This window comes from Nycticebus coucang, chromosome 2 (assembly GCF_027406575.1).
Source record: "Nycticebus coucang isolate mNycCou1 chromosome 2, mNycCou1.pri, whole genome shotgun sequence".
Taxonomy (NCBI): Eukaryota; Metazoa; Chordata; class Mammalia; order Primates; family Lorisidae; genus Nycticebus; species Nycticebus coucang.
The window spans coordinates 99,252,032-99,274,747 of record NC_069781.1 but is presented as its reverse complement, the minus strand read 5'-3'; the positions used below and the strand labels follow the sequence as shown (position 1 = coordinate 99,274,747).

At 36.5% G+C, this 22,716-nt stretch overlaps 1 protein-coding gene across 3 annotated transcripts in view; it reads left to right on the top strand.

Moving 5' to 3' along the window:
• ERCC6L2 (ERCC excision repair 6 like 2) overlaps nt 1-22,716 on the top strand; it is a 145,944-nt gene that overhangs the window by 104,606 nt on the left and 18,622 nt on the right. For all 3 annotated transcript variants that reach the window (XM_053577142.1, XM_053577146.1, XM_053577155.1), the window contains 3 exons: nt 320-400; nt 2,157-3,303; nt 8,358-8,512. In XM_053577142.1, the coding sequence (XP_053433117.1) occupies nt 320-400; nt 2,157-3,303; nt 8,358-8,512 (1,383 nt within the window). The remainder of the gene's footprint in view (nt 1-319; nt 401-2,156; nt 3,304-8,357; nt 8,513-22,716) is intronic.

Below are 22,716 nucleotides of genomic sequence, written 5' to 3'. Positions count from 1 at the left end.
TATATTGTGCTAGGTAAATATATAACATTTTTCATTCCACTAGCATCTTTTATGGAGTTGGCTAGAAAGTATTTAGTGTTCTGTGTCTGAAAAAGTAGACTTAAAGACAGGAATTAAGAATATTTTCAAATGTTATATAAACCATATATATGAATTCCTTAATTAGCAAACTGAAAAATAACATTAAGAATGCTAAGGCAAGCTGCACTCAGTTTTTTCTAACTAACTACAGGATTTAGCATGCCACTGCTACTGTTTACCTGGTTATTTTTGCCCCAGTTGGCACAGTTATTTGCATTGTTTCTTGCTAATGTTACAGAGAGAAGGCCAGGTGGAAGCAGGGATCATGACAGCCACAACATGGTTGAAAGAGGGACCTCCCCCACCCAGAGTAGAAACGGTAAGTACCATTTGAGTCTGTAGCCCACAGCACATAGAAAACAAACTGGGAAAATTTTAAGTTCCTTTTCCTTTTGCCTTCACTTTTTAACATGGAAGGAAAAATTTTTTAAGAGTCAAAGGACGTGAGTAAAATTAATTTAGGCCAATTTAACATTCACATAAGAATAAAGTCAGGAACAGTTATCAGGCATTTACATCTAAACTGGAATTTTAACCATACCAAATTGTAACTCTAGAATTAAATGTACCACTAACCCTGGAAGGGCAGCACTCCACAGGCAGAGATCTTACAGTCCACCAAGGCTTGTACAAAAGGTCTTTATTGGCGAGGGAGGGATGAAGGAGGAGAGAGGAGAGAAAAGAGAGAGAGAAGAAGAGAAAAGGGAGGGAGAGGGAGAGAGAGACACACCCGTACCTTTATATAGGTTCAGGTAGGGGAAGTCTCAGAATGGTGATGGGACAGTAAAATAGCCAATAAGGAGATACTGCTCTGGCAGGAAGAGCTGTTAGGGGCAGGCCATAAGTTTGAAATTTTCAGCGGGTAATTGGGACAAGGAGATGAGATAAGTTTTTGTGACTGGGAGATAAGGAGATGTCTAGTAGGCAGCTTCCTGTGCTTGGAAAGGAGCTGTAACGTTAAGAGTGAGTGAGACAGCTGGTCTTGGTCTGTTGAAAGCTGGAAGGGGCTTTCTGGGGAAGGGGCTTTTCTGGGGCAATTACCTAACAAACCCAACCCAAATAAATAATTTTTTTTACTAAATGGAAAAATCACCATCATTGTGTGTTTAAAATTATTAAGCCCCAAATCGAAATCATTCTTTTAACTCAAAGAAGATACTTTATTTGATTTGAGTCATTGATTTTGTGATCTTTTTTAGTAGTTTGTCATCTCACATACTACAAAATCTATGTTGTCATAATAAGGCCATTTTAAAGGTAAAAAATATGTGTGGAAGATTTTTTGTTGTTGTTGTTTTTCCTTGTTTGCTTTTGGAGACTTAACTATAAATGTATACCAGCCTAATGCCTTTGAATTTGGGGTGAACGTTTCTTCCCTGTAAATTTAGAAAAAATATGAGTATCAAATGCTGTCAGAAATATTCTGGCTAATACTTTCCTAAGTTCTTCTACTAAGAAAGCCTCAGTTTTAGGAAACTGAAGGATATAGCATACATGTATTTAACCCTGATTAATGTGAAAAAAGTTAAATATTGAATTTAAATTTTTAGCAAATTTTACTTCAAAGATGTTTTTTTCTAGTGATCAAGACTCTGTTGGACTTATTTTAAATCAATTTTATCAAATTTATCAAAACAATTTCCCGTTGGGAATTCTTTACCTTGTTAACTCATATTAATTTGTTTTGTTCTTAAAGCATGACTGGAAATAATCTGCTAGACTGTAGTAAACCTCAGTAAGCCTTCAGCAACAAGTTGTGTCCTTTTTCACTTTTGAGGCCAGAGTTGTGAGTCCTATGTCTTAAAAGTTGATCACTTTCCTTTAGATCACTTTGATCACATGGTACTCTACTTTAACTTTTTAATTTCAGGAAGTTATTCAACTTGAAAAGAGAAAAGACTTTACCAGACTATAATATTAAATCCTTTACACTTATTTATTAAATGTTATACTCTTAGAAAACACCAAGTGACATACCTAAATTATCTGCCCAAAGTTAATTCCCTTCCAGTGTGATAAATTTCACATGATTATCTTGGTATTTTCTAATGTTTCTGCCATTGCTTTTTATACAGCCTAGACAGCCTGACTGTCAAGAACTCAGAGGTCCAGAACAGCTTGCAGAGCCACTGGCAAAGGAAGTGTGTGATCTCTGCAGTGACTTAAGTGATGATGAATCAGTGGGAACCTCAGGAAGAAAGGCTACTAAAAACAAAGCATCTGATTCAAGTAAAGCTTCCGGTTTTCCAGGACAGCTTACCTTACTCCAGTGTGGTTTCGCTAAAGTGTTTGAGGCAAAATGTAAAGCAGTTGAAGATCATGAAGGAAGTATTGCTTCTGATGCTGAAAGTTCTGACGAGCAGCCCATGTGCCTTTCAGCAGAAGCCAAAGATGCTAGTTGTCAGAAAAATCAGGACTCTCTTGGTACTTCAAAACATCAGAAATTAGATAACAATCTAAATCTAAATGAAAAGTGTATTTTTTATAAAAGTAAGATTTTAGAACGGAACATTTCTTCTGAGTCTGATGATGAGAAAACCAAGGAACATTGCATTTTACAGAATGCCACAGAATCTGAAGACAGTGATGTCATCTACCCCACACAATGTGTAACTCAGAGATTCCCTAAGAATGGTATAAGGTTAAAACCACTCTTGGATGGATCTGAAGATTCTGAAATAGAAAGCCCTGTAAAAACAAGAAATAATGATGATGATAGAAAGACTGATGACAGAGAAAATGGAATAATTTCAAAAAAGTTAAATCCCGAGAACACAACCTTGAAACCTGTTATGAAAAGAAAAGGCACTAGTGATATTAGTGACGAATCTGATGATATTGAAATGTTCTCCAAGTCAAGAGTAAGAAAGCAAAAAGCTACTAGATCATTGAAATTTAGGAGAAAAAAGGAAGATAAAAGGGAACTTGATTTTTCTAAAACAATGAAGAAAACAAACCAACTGTATACAACACATGAGAATTGTAACTCTCAGTTTATTGATGATTATTCATCATCAGATGATGATTTATCTACCGGCCACTTTAGTTTCTCTAAACAGAACCATAGACCAAAAACTATAAAAGGAAGAATTAGTTTCTCTTCAGAATTGCCTACTCATAATGAGAAAAATAGCACTTTCATGCCAAGGAAACCAATGAAATTTTCAAATGAGAAGGTTGTCAATCAAGAGCAGATGTATGAATCAATGGATAAACTTTTAGGTAACTATAGACACATTCTGAAATTGTTTTATGCAAATAGTTCTGTAAGAGATCCTTGAATTAGTTTGTAAGATAACTCTAAAATCAAAATGCTACATTGAGGTACAAATTAGGAAGGCAAGCGGGGATAGATAAAGGGGAGACAGGAGCCCTTTCACATGGTCCATCTGACCCCCAGTGCCTCTGCTGCTCCTCTTATTCTTACTTCAACAGTAATTACTTATTTGCATTTTTATGTAACCTTGAATATTACAGTTTGGTCTCATTCATTTTATAAAACTTTTATGTAGTCTCTTATAATCTACAGGAATTCTTATCCTTTCAAATGTCTTAAAGATGTCTAAAGACCATCTTTAGAATTTCCCTCAATTTGCATTTTTGCTAATCGTATACTCAGTATGGTTGAACATGTTTCTCTGTCCTCTGTGTTACCTGCAAATGAGTAGTTTACTCCTAAGACTGGATCAAACTCAGATTAGATTCCTTTGGCATGACTATAGGAGACACAAAATGTTTGCTTTTCTTTCTACTTAACCATCTTAGCAGTCACTGATACTTGATGCTTATACCTATTCATCTGTTCAGGGTAGCAAAAAGACATTTCCTACTTCTCGTTTCATTTTCATTAGTCAGAATGCTTTTGTAAAGAGATACTTACCATCATCTACTATTGCTTATGGTACAGTTCACACAGAGAGGCAAGAAAAATGCTTAATTTTTTTTAAACCAGCTTTTAGTATAATAAATTGATTCCATGTCATCCTTAGTGGATGAACCATTTTTGTCTTATTATCATTATGAATTCATTAACTCAAACAGTAACATATCTCATACATTGCAATTACTATTATTAAGCTTCAATATTCCAATCTTTGGCCAATGGGAGCCTTTTGACATGAATGTTTTGGTTCTTGAAACCTTTTGGCATGATGCTAGTCATCTTTGACAGCGTCCTTCTTATCTAGAACTACAAGATATTCTAAGATCATCTCATATATTTTCTTCCCCAGACCTAGAATCAGTCATTTCTCTAAAGTGTCTTGGTTTCTCTTAGAGAGAAAGTATATTTCAAGACCACAGTCTAATGCTAGTAATGATCATTGCTACTACTGGCTTAGTTATTATTTCTGGGCCTTTTAAATGCTATTATTTGCATATAAATACTTACACATATGTTACATGTTTTCATGTACATATACATATTTATATATGATTATAAAATACCTCAAGTTTATATTTATATTGATACTTAATTTGAGAGTATAGAGCAGGCGTCCTCAAACTTTTTAAACAGGGGGCCAATTCACTGTCCCTCAGACCATTGGAGGGCCAGACCATAGTTTAAAAAAAAGCTATGAACAAATTCCTATGCACACTGCCATATCTTATTTTGAAGTAAAAAACAAAACGGGAACAAATACAATTCACACTGCTTCATGTGGCCCACGGGCTGCAGTTTGAGGACACCTGGTATAGAGCTTTTATTATATGTAAATACCATTTCTTCCATATTGATAATTCTGATTCTCAGCAATAATATTCTCTGAGATTCTTGTGATAACAGTTTGTGCCCTTATACCTAAAAGTCAGTTCTGTTGGCTATAAATACTTGGCTCACACTTTTCTCTTCTCGAATGTTTTAACTGTGTGGCTTCATTTTCTTCTGACATAAAGCCTGGTGCCATGTGTTCTTTTGATTTTTTTTTTTTGCTTTTCATTGATGTCTAGTAATTTTGCTAGATTCTGTCTTGGTGTTAATCATCATGGGTCAGTATGTTCGCACACACAGTGTCATTTCCACTTGATGTTTATCTCAGGAAAGCTTTCTTATCCGAGTGTGTTTAGTTGTTCTTTCTATTCCTTTGCTTTGGCTTTCTTCTTCAGGGGCTCCTGTTATTCAAATGTTTAGTCTTTACCTATGTTCAGTATTTGTCACATTCTTTCAAATCTTTTTTATCTCTTTATATCTTTTTGATTTTCAAAAATTTCCTTCTGTTTCTCTTAAGGCGTAGCCTGTTGTATTACTCCCCGTTAATGTTTCTTCTAGTATACTCTTCATTTCTGAAATAATTTTTTTATTCAATTTCTAAGTCTTTCCTGGATTCTATCACTCATTTCTGAGTTATTCTAATAATGACTTAAATTGTTGATTCATACCTTCATCATTTGGGGGGTTTTGTGAGCACATCTTTTTGGCATGTTTTCATTGAAGGACTATTATTCTGCTTATTTACTTTTTTTCTTCAAAATTTTGGTGAGATTTGACCCTCCTTTTCTTCTGCTCATTTTTATATGAAACTATTTCCCCTGAGTTTTTTTAAATGAGGCAGAGTTTAGGAAGTCTTTTCTAACCCCATGGTAATCCAGTTGTGGTTTGTGTAGAGCAGGCATCCTCAAACTTTTTAAACAGGGGGCCAGTTCACTGTCCCTCAGACCATTGGAGGGCCAGACTATAGTTTAAAAAAAAAAACCATGAACAAATTCCTATGCACACTGCACATATCTTATTTTGAAGTAAAAAAACAAAATGGGAACAAATGCAATCACACCGCCTCATGTGGCCCGCGGGCTGAGTACTCTATCCCTGGTGGAGTATAAAATTGTGGTGGGATATCCTATCTCTCTCTCTCTCTCCCTGATTCTGTGTAGAGGCTGTAACTACTGGCGGATTGTCCCCACTTGCTTACACTTTAAGACTCATGGAATATTTTATTTTAAATATTCATGGGCTTTTGAGTTTGCTGTCTAGTTTCTCTCTGATTTCATGTGGAGATACAATGAAATTGAAAATCTGCTTCCTCTGCCACCATTCCCTCCACAGAATCTGTTTGTAATTTTATTTTATTTTTATTATTTTTTGAGACAGAGGCTCACTGTGTCACCCTCGGTAGACTGCCGTGGTATCACAGCTCACAGCAACTTCAGACTCTTGGGATTAAGTGATACACTTGCCTCAGCCTCCCAGGTAGTTGGGACTTAGGCCACAATGCCCGGCTGTTTTGGATTGTGGTTGTCATTGTTTAGCAGGCCCGGGCCAGGCTTGAACCTGCCACTTTTGGTGTATGTGGCTGGCAGTCCTACTCACTGAGCTACGGGCACCGAGCCCGTTTGTGATTTTAAGTGTTAGCATAGCCTTCACAAGTATCTAACTTATTCCCAAAAAACTATCTGAAAGAGGCTAAAACATAAGAAGGATATTTTATTTGAAACCTTAATTGTTGTGTTTGATTTATTTAAAGATCAGAATTTCTTTTGTGGTTCTTAGTATTTTCATCTAAAAGTTCATTATGACATATATTTTTGTACTATTATAAATGAGTACTAGATTATCTTTTGGTTTGAGGAATTATTACATACACTATTTTTAAATAATCAGTTGAGGATTTTTTTTACTGTCCAAAAGGTAGCAATACTTGGTATGGAACTAATGCATAAAATGTGTCATCAAAATCAAGAAAAAATTAGCAAATTTCCTATCAGAAGAATCCTTTGAAGGTTGTGAAACTGTGTGCTATAATAAATAATACCTGGTGTTTTGAAATTTAAGAAGAATGTTATCCCATTTACTCTTTTAGTCATATTACTAAATGTCTTCTATTTGCTTGATTGGCAATTTCTGGTTCAGAGAGGTTCAGGACTAAAACAGCGTAAGTGTTGAAGGTCATAATTTTGGTTCATTGCCAGAGCTGTTTGAAGGAGCTTTTACAGGCCTCTGTTCTTTATGACCACAATTTAAAAATAAATTATGGGTGCCTAGAAGCAAAGCAATAAAAATTTTAGCCATTTTCTAAATCTCTTTCGGATAAAGGCCATGAGTTAATTTTTTTTTATTTCCTAAAAAGCTCCCATCTTGACATTCTCTGGGAATATGTACAAAAAAGGTAAAATACAAACAATAAAACTGAGCAAAGCCAACCAAATGAAACTCCCTGGTCATATACCACCATGCTCCCATTCCATCACTGTAATCAAGTACACATTTAAAGGAACAGATACGGTTAACACTGCTCTTTAAATTCATAAACAACTTTTTTTTTTGAAATTAACAAAGGAAACAAATTTGTGGAGAGGACCTTCAACCATGACTTTACCCTTGGCCAAAACCTCCATTTCAAAACATTGTTACCTAATCACAGTAGTTCTCATATTGATGAGAAGGAAAAGTCATTTCCAAGTTAACCTGGACCAATATACTTGAACTTTCTCTTTTCAATTGTTTTCAAAAAAATATTGTCTTATTAATGTACAAATTCTATTTTTCTTGAAGATTAAAAATAAAGCAAGTATAATGTTTTTTGTTTTTACACTAAACTACCAGTAATATTGGCAGTTTTTTCTTTTATTAATTTTAAATCATAGCTGTGTACATTAATGCGATCATGGGGCACCATACATTGGTTTTAGAAACAGTTTGACACATTTTCATCACACTGGTTAATATGGATTTCCTGGCATTTTCTTAGTTATTGTGTTAAGACAGTTATATTCTACATTTACTAAGTTTCACATGTACCCTGTAAGATGCACCACAAGTGTAATCCCACCTATCACCCTCCCTTTGCCCATTCTCCCCACTCCTTTTCCTCCCTCTCCCCATTCCCCAAATTCTTAGGTTATAAGTGGGTTATAGCTTTCATATGAAAGCCAAAAATTAGTTTCATAGTAGGGCTGAGTACATTGGATACTTTTTCTTCTATTCTTGAGATACTTTATTAAGAAGAATAAGTTCTAGCTCCATCCATGTAAATATAAAAGAGGTAAAGTCTCCATCTTTCTTTAAGGCTGCATAATATTCCATGGTGTACATATACTACAATTTATTAATCCATTCGTGGATTGATGGGCACTTGGGCTTTTTCCATGATAATTCCTCTACTAGGTATATATCCAGAAGACCAAAAATCACATTACAACAAAGATATTTGCACCAGAATGTTTATTGCAGCCCTATTCACAATTGCTAAGTCATGGAATACTGGTAGTTTGTAAAGTATACACAGCATCATATTTCCTCATAATAATACATCACTTAGTAACCATCAATTACCTCCTAGATGGTGTTCAGGAAGTGGCTTACATTCACTCAAACCAGAATGTGATTGGATCAAGCAAAGCTGAAAATCACATGAGCCGATGGGCAGCACGTGATGTATTTGAATTGAAGCAGTTTTCCCAGCTGCCTGCTAACATAGCTGTTTGCAGTTCTCAGGTAAGAAAAATGAAGGGTAATATCATCTTTAGCTTTTTACTCCTAAGTATAAGAAACAAAACACCGGTCGGGGAACTGTCAACACTAAAGATGTTTTGGTTTAAGCAACAAATCTGTATCCAAATGCCTAATAATGTTGAGTTGCTTAATAGTTTCTCTCAATAAAATTTAACCTATACCCCAAAAAGAAGAGAAATATGAAGGAATCATGCAGTTAAATGAGAACCAAAACCACTTTTGCTTATATGGAAAAAGAAGAGCATATGATTAGACTTTCTCTAAAATTTTGCATCTAAAATCACACACCACACAAAAACTAGCTTCATATAGAATTTATGTTTTTACCTATAGGATTTTTATAACATTAAAAATAATGAATACTTCTTGTGGGCTCTTCCCACATAAAATTTCTGTTATATAGAATTACACTATATGTAAATGTGATTTTTTTTTAATACATAGTCACTTATATCAAAAGTTTTAAAAAATATTTTCATCTCTTTGGACTATTATTTTTTATTTGTTTCTAAGAACCAGGTGTCTGAGGAGTCATTTTACTATCACTTCGTGGTAGTAAAATAATAATACATCACTTGGTAACCATCAATTACCTCCTAGATGGTGTTAAAGAGTTAAAAACGTATGCTATATAATAGCAGGGATATTTTGTTTCAGCTTAGTATAACTTTTAAGAATGGAGGGGGGAAAATCCCTCTGAACTCTCAAGGATCTTCATTTATTTGTGCCTCCCCTGGCTCAACACAGGATTTGAATTGTCTTAACAATAAAGCTGAGTACAAAATAAAATTCAGGACAAGACAAAATGTAAATTAAACTGCATGTTCAAAACTGGGACAAAGTTTAGAATGCAGATTTATAGGATACAATATTCTACCCCAAATTTTATTAACACAAATTTGATTGAGTTTCCTGATATGTAAAACAAAAGAAATGAACTATCAAATGATTTCTCAACTAATGCATTTGGAAATACATGAGGACAGTTTGTGTGGTCACAATGACTGAGTTGCCTATCTGGCATTAATGTCTGGAGGCCAAGAATATTAAATAACTCTCCTGGACAGGGGATGGAGTGGGGCCCGGGAAGGAATTCCACATGTGAAGAACTGTTCTACCCAAAATGCCGTTAACACCCTGCTGAGAAACACTGAATTAAATAGCTATCCTTAAGGATAAAAAAGTAACATACCAGTTCTTCTAGGAAAAGCAAAGCTTTTCCTAGCACTTAACTTGAAGAAAACTTGTCACCTGGGGTTTTAAATGAGACCACAGAATGATCTAGTGAGCAGCCAGTTGCCTTATAATGTCCTTAGTGTAAATGTAGTAACTCGGTGTGAAAGGCTGGGTTTTTTAGCATTTTTTTGATGTAATCCACAGGCCCAATGCTGAAATACAACTCATGAAAGCATTCTTTCATGACCCAAGAATGCTGCTTTTGATATTCTCATTTGATCTAGAAATACACCATCTCTCAACCAACACAGTATTCTATAGATTGACTACCTCGTAGGTACCATCTGAAAACAACAGGCAGAAATATATTGGGTTTTCTAGAAATATGCTTTATTAGGATAAAGACCATATTATAATCTTTTTATTTATTAAATCACAGCTGTGTACATTAATGCAATTATGGGGTACCATGCGTTGGTTTTATATACAATTTGAAATATTTTCATCAAACTGATTAACATAGCCTTCCTGGCATTTTCTTAGTTATTGTGTTAAGACATTTATATTCTATATTTAGTAAGTTTCACATGTACCCTTGTAAGCTGCACCGTAGGTGTGGTCCCACCAATTACCCTCCCTCCGCCCATCCTTTCCCCTCCCTCCTCCCCCTTTCCCCGTTTCCCCATATTCTTAGGCTATAATTGGGTTATAGCTTTCATATGAAAGCTATAAATTAGTTTCGTAGTAGGGCTGAGTACATTGGATACTTTTTCTTCCATTCTTGAGATATTTTGGTAAGAAGAATATGTCCCAGCTCCATCCATGTAAACATGAAAGAGGTAAAGTCTTACAATCTTTTAAACATACAACTAATGTTTAATTGAGGTGTTTTTAAACCAAGTCCTTTTTTAAACCATGTCCTTTTCCAAACAAATTTTAATATGCAAAGTCAGATCATTTGAATAGCGGATGTTAATGAAATACTTTAACTGGACATTGGTCATTAGCTTACCTAAAAATTTCTCAGAGAAGAAATTTCCAAGCAAATAATTCCTGCAAAACTGGACCTGAGAAACAACCCCTAGATACAGAAGCAATGATAGTCCCTTTGAAACCTTCTTAAGGAAAGTTATAAAAATGAAAATGCTGGAAATATTCTTGCATCTAACCTTTTTCAGCTCTGACATTTTCAAAGTGGACAGCACAATCTCATCGGAAACTTTGTCTCTTCACAGTAATTTAGAGTAAGCATCTTTTTTTTTTCAGCTTTTGGCCGGGGTTGGGTTTGAACCCGCCACCTCTGGCATATGGGGCCGGTGCCTTACTCCTTTGAGCCAGAGGCGCCACCCAGGGGCATCTTTTATTAGGAAACAAATTGGAATATCTACCTCCTGGTGTTTCCAACATACCCTTTGAGGCCATACATCTCCCCTCTCACACATATACCAACTTAGTAGACTCTTTTCAGAGAAGATGAAGAAATTTGTTGTTTAATGGCTAACTTATGGTGGGAAAATATTTGGGGAAATTTTAAAGCCACTGAGCAGGAGATCCAATCCCAGGCCTCTAATGCTGGCTGGCCAAGAACAGTGCACAAACACACTCATTGCAGTGGACGACTTCTTTACATCCATTTGGTACAGTAAAATTTCATCCCAACACTCAAAGCCATTTCACAAAATTTCTGAGAAAAAAATGTCCCCAGTTACTGATTTCATTATATCTGACCAGTATTACTTCAACACCTTTAAGAAGAAAATCGCTGAAACACGCCATTGTCTTTGGTAAAAGATATTTATGTCACTCACTGAGAGATTTTGCAGCTTGCAGTGTCGTGGTGGGTGGAAATAGTGAATTTGCAATTTTGAAAGAATTTTAAAATAGTTGTGGGAAGAAAAAGGACTAAATGGAGGGGAAGTGAAATGAAGCGAGAACAAGAGACTCAGTCATAGTGTTAGAACTAATACCTACAAACCTGTAGTCTCCAAAAAACCCCAGACCTCCCACCTACAGTACAGTATATTTCATCTGGGGCTCAAATTCAGAATCTTTTGATTACTGAAAATTCTTCTGAGTGATTCATATCTATCATCAAGGTTAAAGAACTTAACTCCTGTTTGAAAAGATTGTGTGTGTGCGCCGTCATGCACATGACATGTTTCTGCAGCCAACACAGACGTGTTGCCTCACTTTCTAAGAAAAAACAAATCCTGTTTTTTTATGTGAAACCAACACACAAATAACAGTGGCCATAATATGCTAATATTTCACTTTCTGAGCAGTATTATAGTTAAATTTGAATTATAGGCTTTAAACTAAATTGCAAATGAATATAATAAATGGAAAACTTACAGAAGAGAAGTAATGAACACCATAATCCCAGATAAAGTCCTGTGGCCTTTCACTGTTTCTCAGTCTGTTTGATGGGTAGTTATTATTGATAACTAAAATAACAGAACTATGAATCTACTTCTAAAATTCATCCATATGTTAGAAAAGGCCTAAAATGTACTCTGTCCGATGTTTCCTTTGTATTCTTATTGTTTATACTTTTATAAATTATTTTTATGCATAGAACATATTTTATAGATGTCCTAAATTAAAAGTTATCTCTCCTAAAACAAATTTCTATGTATACCTTTGTCATTTGATAATACAAACTGTGTAAAATAATGTGCAAAATAAGATCATGTTTTCCTTAAATTATACTTGGAGATTTTAGAACCATTTCTGAAAACAGTTCATCGTAAAAGGTGAGATGTCTCATAATATGAAAGAAAACCTGTGGGACTTAAGTTTAAGCTCAGACCAAAAAGAAATGTTGTAAGCGTTTGAAGGAACTGGTAATACCTTTTTTAGAATTAATTTGTCCTTTTATTATATGGAAGCATGTCACAAAACTTAACTATACCTTCTTGTGATGTGGTGCGTCCTTTTCTTCAATCAACTGGATGTTTTCAACTTAAGTTTACTTAAAGTTTTCTGAAAAGAAATGTACAAAGACAGCATTCAATTAAGGATTAATCACCATGGCAACTGGGATGTGGTGACTGAAGAGGGAGGATGTATTCTCCCCTTAGTTTCCTGCCAGCTGTCATAGTCAACCTCTGCTGTCTGAATTCAAGCCAAAATATAGACTGTGACCAACTCTCAGAAACTATATCTGTATTTTTATAAATTGGTACAAGTATCAGACTATAAAAGAAGACTTAATCCCCTGAATTGGATGACAGACACTTGGCACTCTTGCTAGTGTTTGACAGAGAAATAACGGGTCGCTTTGTAGTAAAACCTGGATTAATAGTAAACCCTTCTTTATGTTATTGCAGTGTGGTGTAAATGAGAGAACTAAGCACGCTGTCAGCCTGAGGTGGGAGGCGGCGCTGGGGTAGAGCCTTTTATATAACCAGTGCAGGTTTAAGCACTGTTCAGAATACTGTAAATACAAAATGTTGTGTTAGTAAGAATTTCTCTTTCTTGTATTTATATTAGATTGGCATTTCATAGATTACTTAAAGAAAGGATTTCTACAAGCTATAGTGGGTTTGATTGTAGTATGTTTATACAGCTTTTGGAGTCAGCAAAGAGGGATGGACTGTTTACAGTGAGCAGACTTTGGGGAAATAGAGCATTCCATTATCCTATTTTTCAGGATAATGAATGGCATGATGGTTTAAAGTAATTGTTCACAAATGACTGGTGTATGAAGTAGTCCAGTAAGTAAGGTTTATGGTTTCACATGTAACAGAATTAACTCTTACTAAGTGGGATTTTTTTTATGATATCTTTTTTTTTTGTAACTGATGAGCTGATGTATGCAGAACACATTCAACTTGTTGCAAGAAAAGCACTGAAATTATTTAAAATATAACATAAATTTTTATTGTTATGTTTATGATTATTGCTTATCAGTAGGGATAAAGAATAAAACTTCCTCTATCCCTCTGAATCTGTACAGTGACCTGTTGTTATTTTTGTTGCTAATGGTACCATTAATAGAACACATTAGAATACTTTAAAAGATCTCTGGTACAGACCTCTAATTTTATGGATGAAGGAACTGCTTTGAATCATGGCTAATTTTTCATGAAAATTATTATTAAAATATATTCAAAAGGAATTATAAACTAATTTAACAATGGACTAGATTGACAAAAATAATCTTTGCTTATTAAGAAGTAGCTTGACTCTAACTCTTCTCCTAGTTGGTCATTGTTCCAATTGTATATCAGATAGATGTGATTTCTTTGAACACTTTCTCCACTGAGAATAGTTATAAAGGTCTAAATAGTTAAAAAAAAAAATACTATATTGGTTTAAATAATACCTTTTAGGTAACAACAAAAGTTTAGGGACAGAGGTTTCATTGGACTCTGACTGACTCCACCTAGTGAATTAAAGACTGTTAAGCGCTTAGCAGCCCTTTTCCAATTATATTATTATGTTTTATCCTTCTTTGAAAACCATGGTATCAATTGGATGTGCCCACTTAATGGAAGCACCTATTGCCTTGTCATCTGAGAATCCCGCCTGTACACATAGGATTTTTAGAGATGAATAAAGCAAAATCATGAGTTAAGAGAATCACAGTATTTCAGAATTTGAAGGATTCTTAGAGACTATTTAACCCAAGCATCTCATTTTACTGAACATTAGGCACTAGGTTCAACAATGGCATCAGCTTACATCCCTGTCGTGTTTCTGTCCTTCTGTCTTTTCCCAGGCTGTTCAAACTCAGTTTCTTTGCTCTCTATTTTGTTTTGGAAATTTCAGTTTTACATTCCCACTATGACAAACCAGTCTTTTAATTTTCCAAGATAATCTGTGAAGAATCGCCTTCATTTTAACAATTACACAAAAAATTTAGGTAGATGGAATGCATCCCTTCTTTTTTAAAAAAGATACTATTTCAAGTAATTAAACTCTACTTAGACTCAAGAAATGATTGTTGGCAATATCTATACTACCAAAGATATTTTGGCAAAGGTGTGATTTTTTTTTTTTTTTTTTACTTTTTTCTTATATGTTTGCTTTTTCTCTACCTGGAATAACCTTCAGACTTACAGTTTTAATCCCCAGATATTCAAATCTTTGTTCTTTGTAAGATCTACCTCAAATGTGTCATCTTTCCCACAAAGTCTGCTCCAGTTCCTCCTTCAGCTGGAGTAAGCTATCCTTCCTTGGATAGTCTTTGACCTTTATCCAGTATACTTTATATATCACGTTCTTATTCTCAAGTCTGACTTTCAAATTGTTATTATAGTTATGTCAGTACCTAGCTTTCTTTTCCAATAAACTCTGAACTTCAGAACAGTACAATATGTCTGATTTGCTTTTGATAACCTAAAATAATGTCTTACATACAATCGATACTTTCTGAATAAATACTTTTAGAATATTAGGTTTTCAGTAATCAGGATATGATGAACCCCAGCACTCTCTTTTAAGAATTTTTGAGTGGTTTAAATAATCTTTTACATGAGTAACTTTCATAGTTTTCTTTATTCAGACTTGCCACTGAATATATTTAATCAGCCAGGGGAAAGATCCCTCCTAATCTAAATGAGTATTCTCATTTGCCTGGCATTCATGGTCCTCAATGGATTTACTTAGCCTACCCCTCCAACCATAAGATCTACTATCTAATCCTCCACTCCGGTTAGACCTAATTCAAGTTCCATTTCCTCCATTAAGCCTTCAGGGATCCCGGTATTCCAAGGTCCTTTAGTACCCATTCTCTATGACAGTCATCATTGTAGATGTGGTGTTCACCTCATTATTCTTCATGTACATTACAAGATGCTTACGGATCAGGACCATGGAATCCACTCCTGTAAATGGGCAACACAGAGTGGGGGTGGGGGGGGAGGTTCAGGAAATTTTTATGGTTGATAATTCGTCTGTGAAAGTACTACATAAGACAGATCCCTACAACCATTTTCACAAGTTAAAGCTCCTCAACTCAGCTCCATGAGTTAATGTGAAAGTGGATATACTAACAGGTAGTATAAAGTTATTAGTCATGTTTGAGCAACAGAAATGCTGGTGTCCTTCATCTTCATTCATTATTTGTCATCTGTTGGCCCTAGTGCTACTATAGGAAACCTGCGCAAGAAAGGAGAGCCTGACGAATGGTGTCAGAAAGCTGTCTCTACCCATGGATCTTCATCTGGCAATAATAAATCTGAAGTCCTTGGTCTCTTCTAAAGAGTTGCTTTGTGTCTTCCAAAGCTCTGTGAAGTGTCTCCCTGTGTCCTTTCCATGGCACATAAGACCTGTCTCAATTTGACCCTCACTTGTTTTTCTAGCCTCATTCTGGGAGTACAAAGATGAACAGGCTCTTTCTGGATGGCTTCAGCTTATGAACTAGTCTCCCTGCCTTTGCTCCCTATGGTTTTTCTGTTTAAAATTCCTTTTACCTGTGTCTGCTGATTAAACTCCTACCCCTTGTATCATCTGCCCCGAGTCTTCTCCAAAGAGTGTAAATTTCTTTATTTTTACATGTATCTGCTAGAACAGTTATCACACTATATTGTGCACTTCTGTATATATATATATATCCACAAAATGCTTTTAGCTGCAAAAAATGGAATAACCATCTAAAAGTGGGCTATACAATAGGTCATTGGACTAATTCACATAAAAGCAAGTTTGGAAGGAAGCATTTTCAGGGTTGGTGCTATAGCCCAACAACGTCATAAGGACTCAGATTCTTATTTTCTATGTTGCTGTCTTTAGTAAGTTAGCTATTAGTCCTTAGGCCATTTGCATCATGTTGTCAGATGACTATTAGAACTCAAGAACCCATTTTCTAACAAATGTATCCAGAGACAGAAAGTGTGATTCTTTTCTCATATTTCCCTCCTTTTATTAGGGAGCAAATTCTTTCTCTAAGAACATGATTGGTTTGACTAATCTTAGTTCATCCCCCTAGAAATGAGAGAGCAATCCACTTCCCCTGAGCACATTTCTAATAGAAATACAGTTTTAATAGGAAAACAGAGAAGCAGTGGCTGTTGGGTAGGCCATCAATAGCGTCTACCACTGTTTCCAGAGTTAGACTGTGAGTCTCTTTTATGTTAGGAGCTGAATCTTAATCTACTTTATTTTTCAAGGACCTTCTGCATAGATATCCAATTAGATCTTACTGGTTTTAATTTCATTTCTAAAAGATATTAAATAAAGCCTTCTCAAAAAGATTCTATAAATGAAAATGTGCAGAATTATTCTAACTTAATAGTATAAGCATAAATCTCATGTGGTTTGTTGGCATTAGACAGGATAAATATCTCGGAACTGGAATTTGTTATATTTTTACAAATTTTCTGATGAACATAATATCTCCTTTAACATAATCAGAATCTGCTCTCACAGCTTTCCAGCAAGATTGTTGATAAGTTGATGTTTTATTTTAGAGTTATTAGCCATCTTATAGCCATATTCCTTACTATCAGAATCAGATTTCAATTCATCTGTAAACAATTTTCATGAGTATTTAGTAAGAATTGCTTCAAAATACATTAGAAAGCCATATCCCATTATTTTGTTTGTTTATAAGGCTATCCTGTTGCAGGATATTGAAATAACAAATGCCTTAACATGAAGAACTTTTTGCCTTTTTCATAAAAATTTTTTGGTAAATGTCTCCCCAAAATTAATTTTTCTTCGTTGTTGAATGGAAACATAAACTTTTTCTTCTGCTTTTACCCCTCAACAATCAACATAGAAGATGTGTGTGACCAAATGTGTGGGACGTTGCCCTGCACACCAGCAAGCAATCAGTTCTTCAGCAGACATCAGCTGGGCCTCCTCCAATTCAATTCTGACACTGGAGATAGCAGGGTGAAGGCTCAGTCCACAAGCCTGCCCCCCACTTCTGATGCTAGTCACAAGCCCCATGTTGTTTTACCTGTGCTTCTGACCAACTGGCTATAAATCAGGGTTCCCATCACTCCCTGCTCAGGTGTGGTTAATCTGCTATATCAGGTCTCACAGAACTCAGGAAGATACTTGTTTGCATGTACTAAATATTACAAAGGACATAAATGGAGCGATGTGTAGAGTGAGGTATGGGAAGAGACACGGAGCTTCCAGTAACCTCCACATATTCAGTTCTGTGGAAGCTCTCTGAACCCTACCCTATTAGGCTTCATTATGTAGTCATGCTTGTTTAAACCACTGGCCATTGGTGATCAACTAGACTTTCACTCCTTCTCCCCTCTCTGGAGGTTGGGGGTGAAGTCCCAACCCTTTAATCCTGCCTTGGTCTTTCAGGTGACTAGCCCTGAAGCTGCCTAGGGGCTGCCATTCATCAGTCATACAAAAAGACACCACATTGGAGATTCCAAGAATTTTAAGAGTTGTCCATCAAAAAACTGGAATGAAAATCAAATATATATTTCACTATATCACAATTGTGTTGTATCTGTGTAAATTTATATTCATTCAACAGCATTTATTGAGTCTGTCTGGTATATGACTCAGGGCTCAGTTAAAAAAAATACATGAATGCCCTCTGGATTAGAGGAATATGTGATCTAGTTAAATAGTCTAAAGACCTAAACAGTTGAAAAACAGTAGAACCTCCATAGTTTACCACTCCCCTACATTGACCACCTCCTTAAGTTGGCCTAATTTTCACAGACTAGACATGCACCACGTGTATGTGTCAGTACAGTCGGCCTAGTTCCTTATATTGACCATCTCTGTTGACCAGTTTGTTATAGCCCCTCAAATGGTCTGTTAGATGGAAAGTAGCCACAAAGAACCAGGCCAAGCAGAGTTAATAGCAAAGATTTATTAAGAGCATCTGCAAGCAGATGAACTGCCATCAAAAATGGAAGATGGCAACAGCACAGAGGTAGGGTAAGGGGCCTCTTTTAAAGCAATTCAGGGCATAGTGCACATGTAGAGTAGAAAGTGGCCGATGTGTCAGTCATAAGTGGCTGATGTGTCTGTCATTAACTTGTGATGTGGTGTATAAGACCAAAGGTCATCTGCTGGAGGCCTTGTAAAAGGCTGGAAGATTATCTGCTAGAAATCTTATGTAACCTAGAAGGAATGTTTAACAGAACCAGAAGAAGCACAGCCAATCCTATTCTTTGCTTAGTGAATGTCTGGATCCATCAGAGGTAGAAAAAGATTAACAAGTTTTCTTTGCTTAAGAATGGTTAGATCTGAGCTGGGTACTGTGGCTCATGCCTGGAATCCCAGCACTTGGGAGGCCAAGGCAGGTGGATCACCTGAGCTCAGGAGTTTGAGACCAGCCTGAGCAAGAACGAGACCCCATCTCTAAAAAGTAGCCAGGCATTGTGGTGGGCACCTATAGTCCCGGCTACTCGGGAGGCTAAGGCAAGAGAATCACTTAAGCCCAAGAGTTTGAGGTTGCTATGAGCTGTGACATCACAGCACTCTAATGAGGGTGACAAAGTGAGACTCTGTCTTAAAAAAAAAAATGGTTAGATCTATTGGAGGTAGAGAAGACTGACAAGTCCTATTCTGTTGTTTAATAAATGAATGTTTAAGCCCACCAGAGGTACAGACTTAATGAACGTTTAGACCTCCTGGTTCCTGGAGGTAGAGAAAGACTAATAGACTTCGGTTAGTATTTAGAAAAAATATTATAGTAATAGAAACTTAATATATACAAGGATTTGAAATTGGGGCTACAAGATACTATGGACCTAGCCATGACTACTTACTGGAGACCCTATAAACACTGACAAAATTGTGCATTTTAAATATGAAAGAGGGGCTGGCAGGAGTCCCAGATCTAAGTCCCCTATCCCCTAGATCCCAATCCTCAAATCCTTTATTATCCCCTCGATAATGAGGCTCAAAAAGGTCTAAAACTTACTCAAGTTTGCGCAGTAAGTGAGCAAGTAAGGCCTGGACCCAGGGTCTATGGTGCTGAGTCTAATGCTCAGACTACTACCTAGAAAGGCCTGAGATCCTGCTCTAGTCTTTGTAGGAGGTATTAAAGGGAGTTTACTCCCTGACTATCTTCCCATGGAGGAAGGAGGGTATTAGAAAAAATTCCCCATTATATGTCTACAGGCTTTGGTGAAGGAATTTGCCAGTCTCACCTGGCCCTTTCCCATAGATTGATTGCTGTGGCCATGAATGGCAGAGCCTGGGTAAACAGACCCCAGGGAGATGGAGTTCATGTGCTTCTATCTGTAGCGTGTGCCCCTTGGCATTCACCCACTATCCCAGCACTGTCAATTTGCACCATTTTAGGTAGGTGGGTTTCTTGGGCAATTAGTCATCCATATAAGTGATGCTGAATTTCCACAACCTTCTCTCAAATTTAATTTGTCATGTGTTTATTTAAAGAGATACTTTCATTATTGTAGATAAAAAAAAAAAAAATAGGCCCAGGAGAGCCAATATATAGTTTTCCTCTTATAGCTCCCTCAGAAAGCAAACTACTATTGAAAAAAGAATTTAGCTCAGGGTGGCGGCCTGTGGCTCAAAGGAGTAGGGCACCGGCCCCATATGCCAGAGGTGGCGGGTTCAAACCCAGACCCGGCGAAAAACTGCAAAAAAAAAAAGAATTTAGCTGGATTATAACTATTACTCCTTCCAGGAGGAAAGCATATCCATAGTTATAAACTTGAATCTCCTTCTCCCTCTAGACAAGGTTTTGACTTTGAATCTAAGTGTTCGTTTTTTTCAGATTGGAATATCATTTTTTAACATATGCAGAAATTTTTACTTAATAAATGTATATATTTGTGGTGAGTCCTTTAACAGCTGCCTTTTCTCCAAATGGTATGTTAAGACAATTCTGGGGTAGCTTTTAGTTGCCTCAGGTTTTTGTTGGAAAACTGCATTTACAATTACATTTCTATATTGAGAAAGAAACCATGAATGATTACTTTGAGTATTTTCATACTTAAGCAAAGATTCTTAAACATTTTTGTCGTTCTAGACTCTTAGATGTCATTTGAATGAATTGGCTTCAAGTGTGCTATGTTTTTATAGTACTCCTGATTCACTGCTTTGCAAATACAAGCAAGTTTATGACTTTTTATGTGTTTACAGAATTTGGCCCTTACCCAAAGAGTTTCTTTTTTAATCTTTTGTTTGAACAGATGTGTGAACAAAGGCATTTCTGCCTCTCAGACTTCACCGTTTAAGGTTTAATGAAGAATGAAAATGAAAGAGGACTTGATTTTTTAGGCTTTATGGCAGAGTTGGCATGATCTGATTGAGGACTTGTGGGCATAAAATGTGTCCATGTGTGGTGACCTTAGAGTGTCTTGTGAAGCTCTGTGCTAGTCTCAGGAACAAGGTATAGCATATACCAAAGAGCTGTCCTGGGCTGAGCAGATCCTCGGTGACCTTGGAATTAGAACTTTTAATTAAGCCTTCCACTCAGGAAGGCTTTGACTAGGACCTTTCTAATTCCTTTGAAAATCTTCTCCTTGGGGTGGCGCCTGTGGCTCAGTCGGTAAGGCGCCAGCCCCATATACCGAGAGTGGCGGGTTCAAACCCGGCCCCGGCCAAACTGCAACCAAAAAAAATAGCCGGGTGTTGTGGCGGGCGCCTGTGGTCCCAGCTGCTCGGGAGGCTGAGGCAAGAGAATCCCTTAAGCCCAGGAGTTGGAGGTTGCTGTGAGCTGTGTGAGGCCATGGCACTCTACCGAGGGCCATAAAGTGAGACTCTGTCTCTACAAAAAAAAAAAAAAAGAAAATCTTCTCCTTGTTTCCAGTTTTTTCATTGACTCATCAAGTTTAATCATCTGGTTATAGAAAAAAGTCAACATACCTATGAAAAATGCACTGCTTTTTGTTCTGATGTGGGAGAAACCAGTGCATACTTACCAAGTATTTCACTTATTCCTGGTAGCCCATCCTGGACAGGCTGCCTGTCCTGTTCCATTGTGCACACCCCACCCCACCCCCACCCCCACAGGCTTCCTCTGTACCTTGAGAGTACAAAGGAGCAGGGGAGAAGGAATCAGCATTATCTGCAGGGGCTGTAGATGTGTCTCCAGGAATTAGCCACAGAAGGTTTAGAAAAATGGCAGTACTTCTCTGCCAAAATGGTGACTAAAGGCTGTTCACCATTGCTTTCAAGCTCACTCTCTTGGATTCTATGTAACTTTTTTTGCTTCCCATCTGTTACAAGTTGATGGGTATGGGAAAGATTCGTCCCTATCAACTTTTCTCATTTTCATGCTGTTGCTACTTAGATATGCCCTCTATAGTTCTTTAGTAATTTACCTTCAAAATTATTTTTTACTTCAAGAATATTAATAGAAATAAGGTTTCTTTTTTCTTAAACATTTTCTGAATTATTCCAGTGCAGCCTCCTGCTATACAAAGATAAATTCTACATGTAGTCAAGTAAATAGGAAAATGCTAATGTAATTATCTGGCAGGGAGGTAGGAGGAATCTCTACAAATTTTTTAAGTTTTATTTTTTTCTTATCTTTTCTTATTGAAAATCTATAAGTTAGGTGCTTCTCACTTAGGTTATCTCCTTCCATTGCCAGAGTCTAAAAACGCCTTCTTTGCCTTGATAGGCAGTGGTGTCCCAATAGCACCACTGTGGGAGAGCAGAAAACAGCTTTGTAGGAATGCTAACAATTACAGATTTTATAAATATACTACATAGACACTATAGATCACCTATAGTACAGATTTATGGGGTAGAGGAACATAAGATTGAGACATGGAGGAAGCTTTATTTACATTTAAGTCTTTAGTGAATATATCTCCAGATGCAAGCCTCTTCAACAGTGTATACTCATTGATCAAAAATAAAATCCACAGATTGCCAGCTACTGACCCTGTCAATGGGAATGCACAAAAGAATCCTCAAGTTTCTCCAGCTTTCTGTCCTCCTGATGTGCATCCCCTTTGTTATGATGAGCCATAAGCCTGACATGTTCAGCTACTACTAGTGTGTTCTCAGTGGACTTCAACTGAGGACAGTTAGGGGAGGTCAGGTCTCACTCTATTGCGCAGGCTGGAATGCAGTGGTACAATTACAGTTCATTG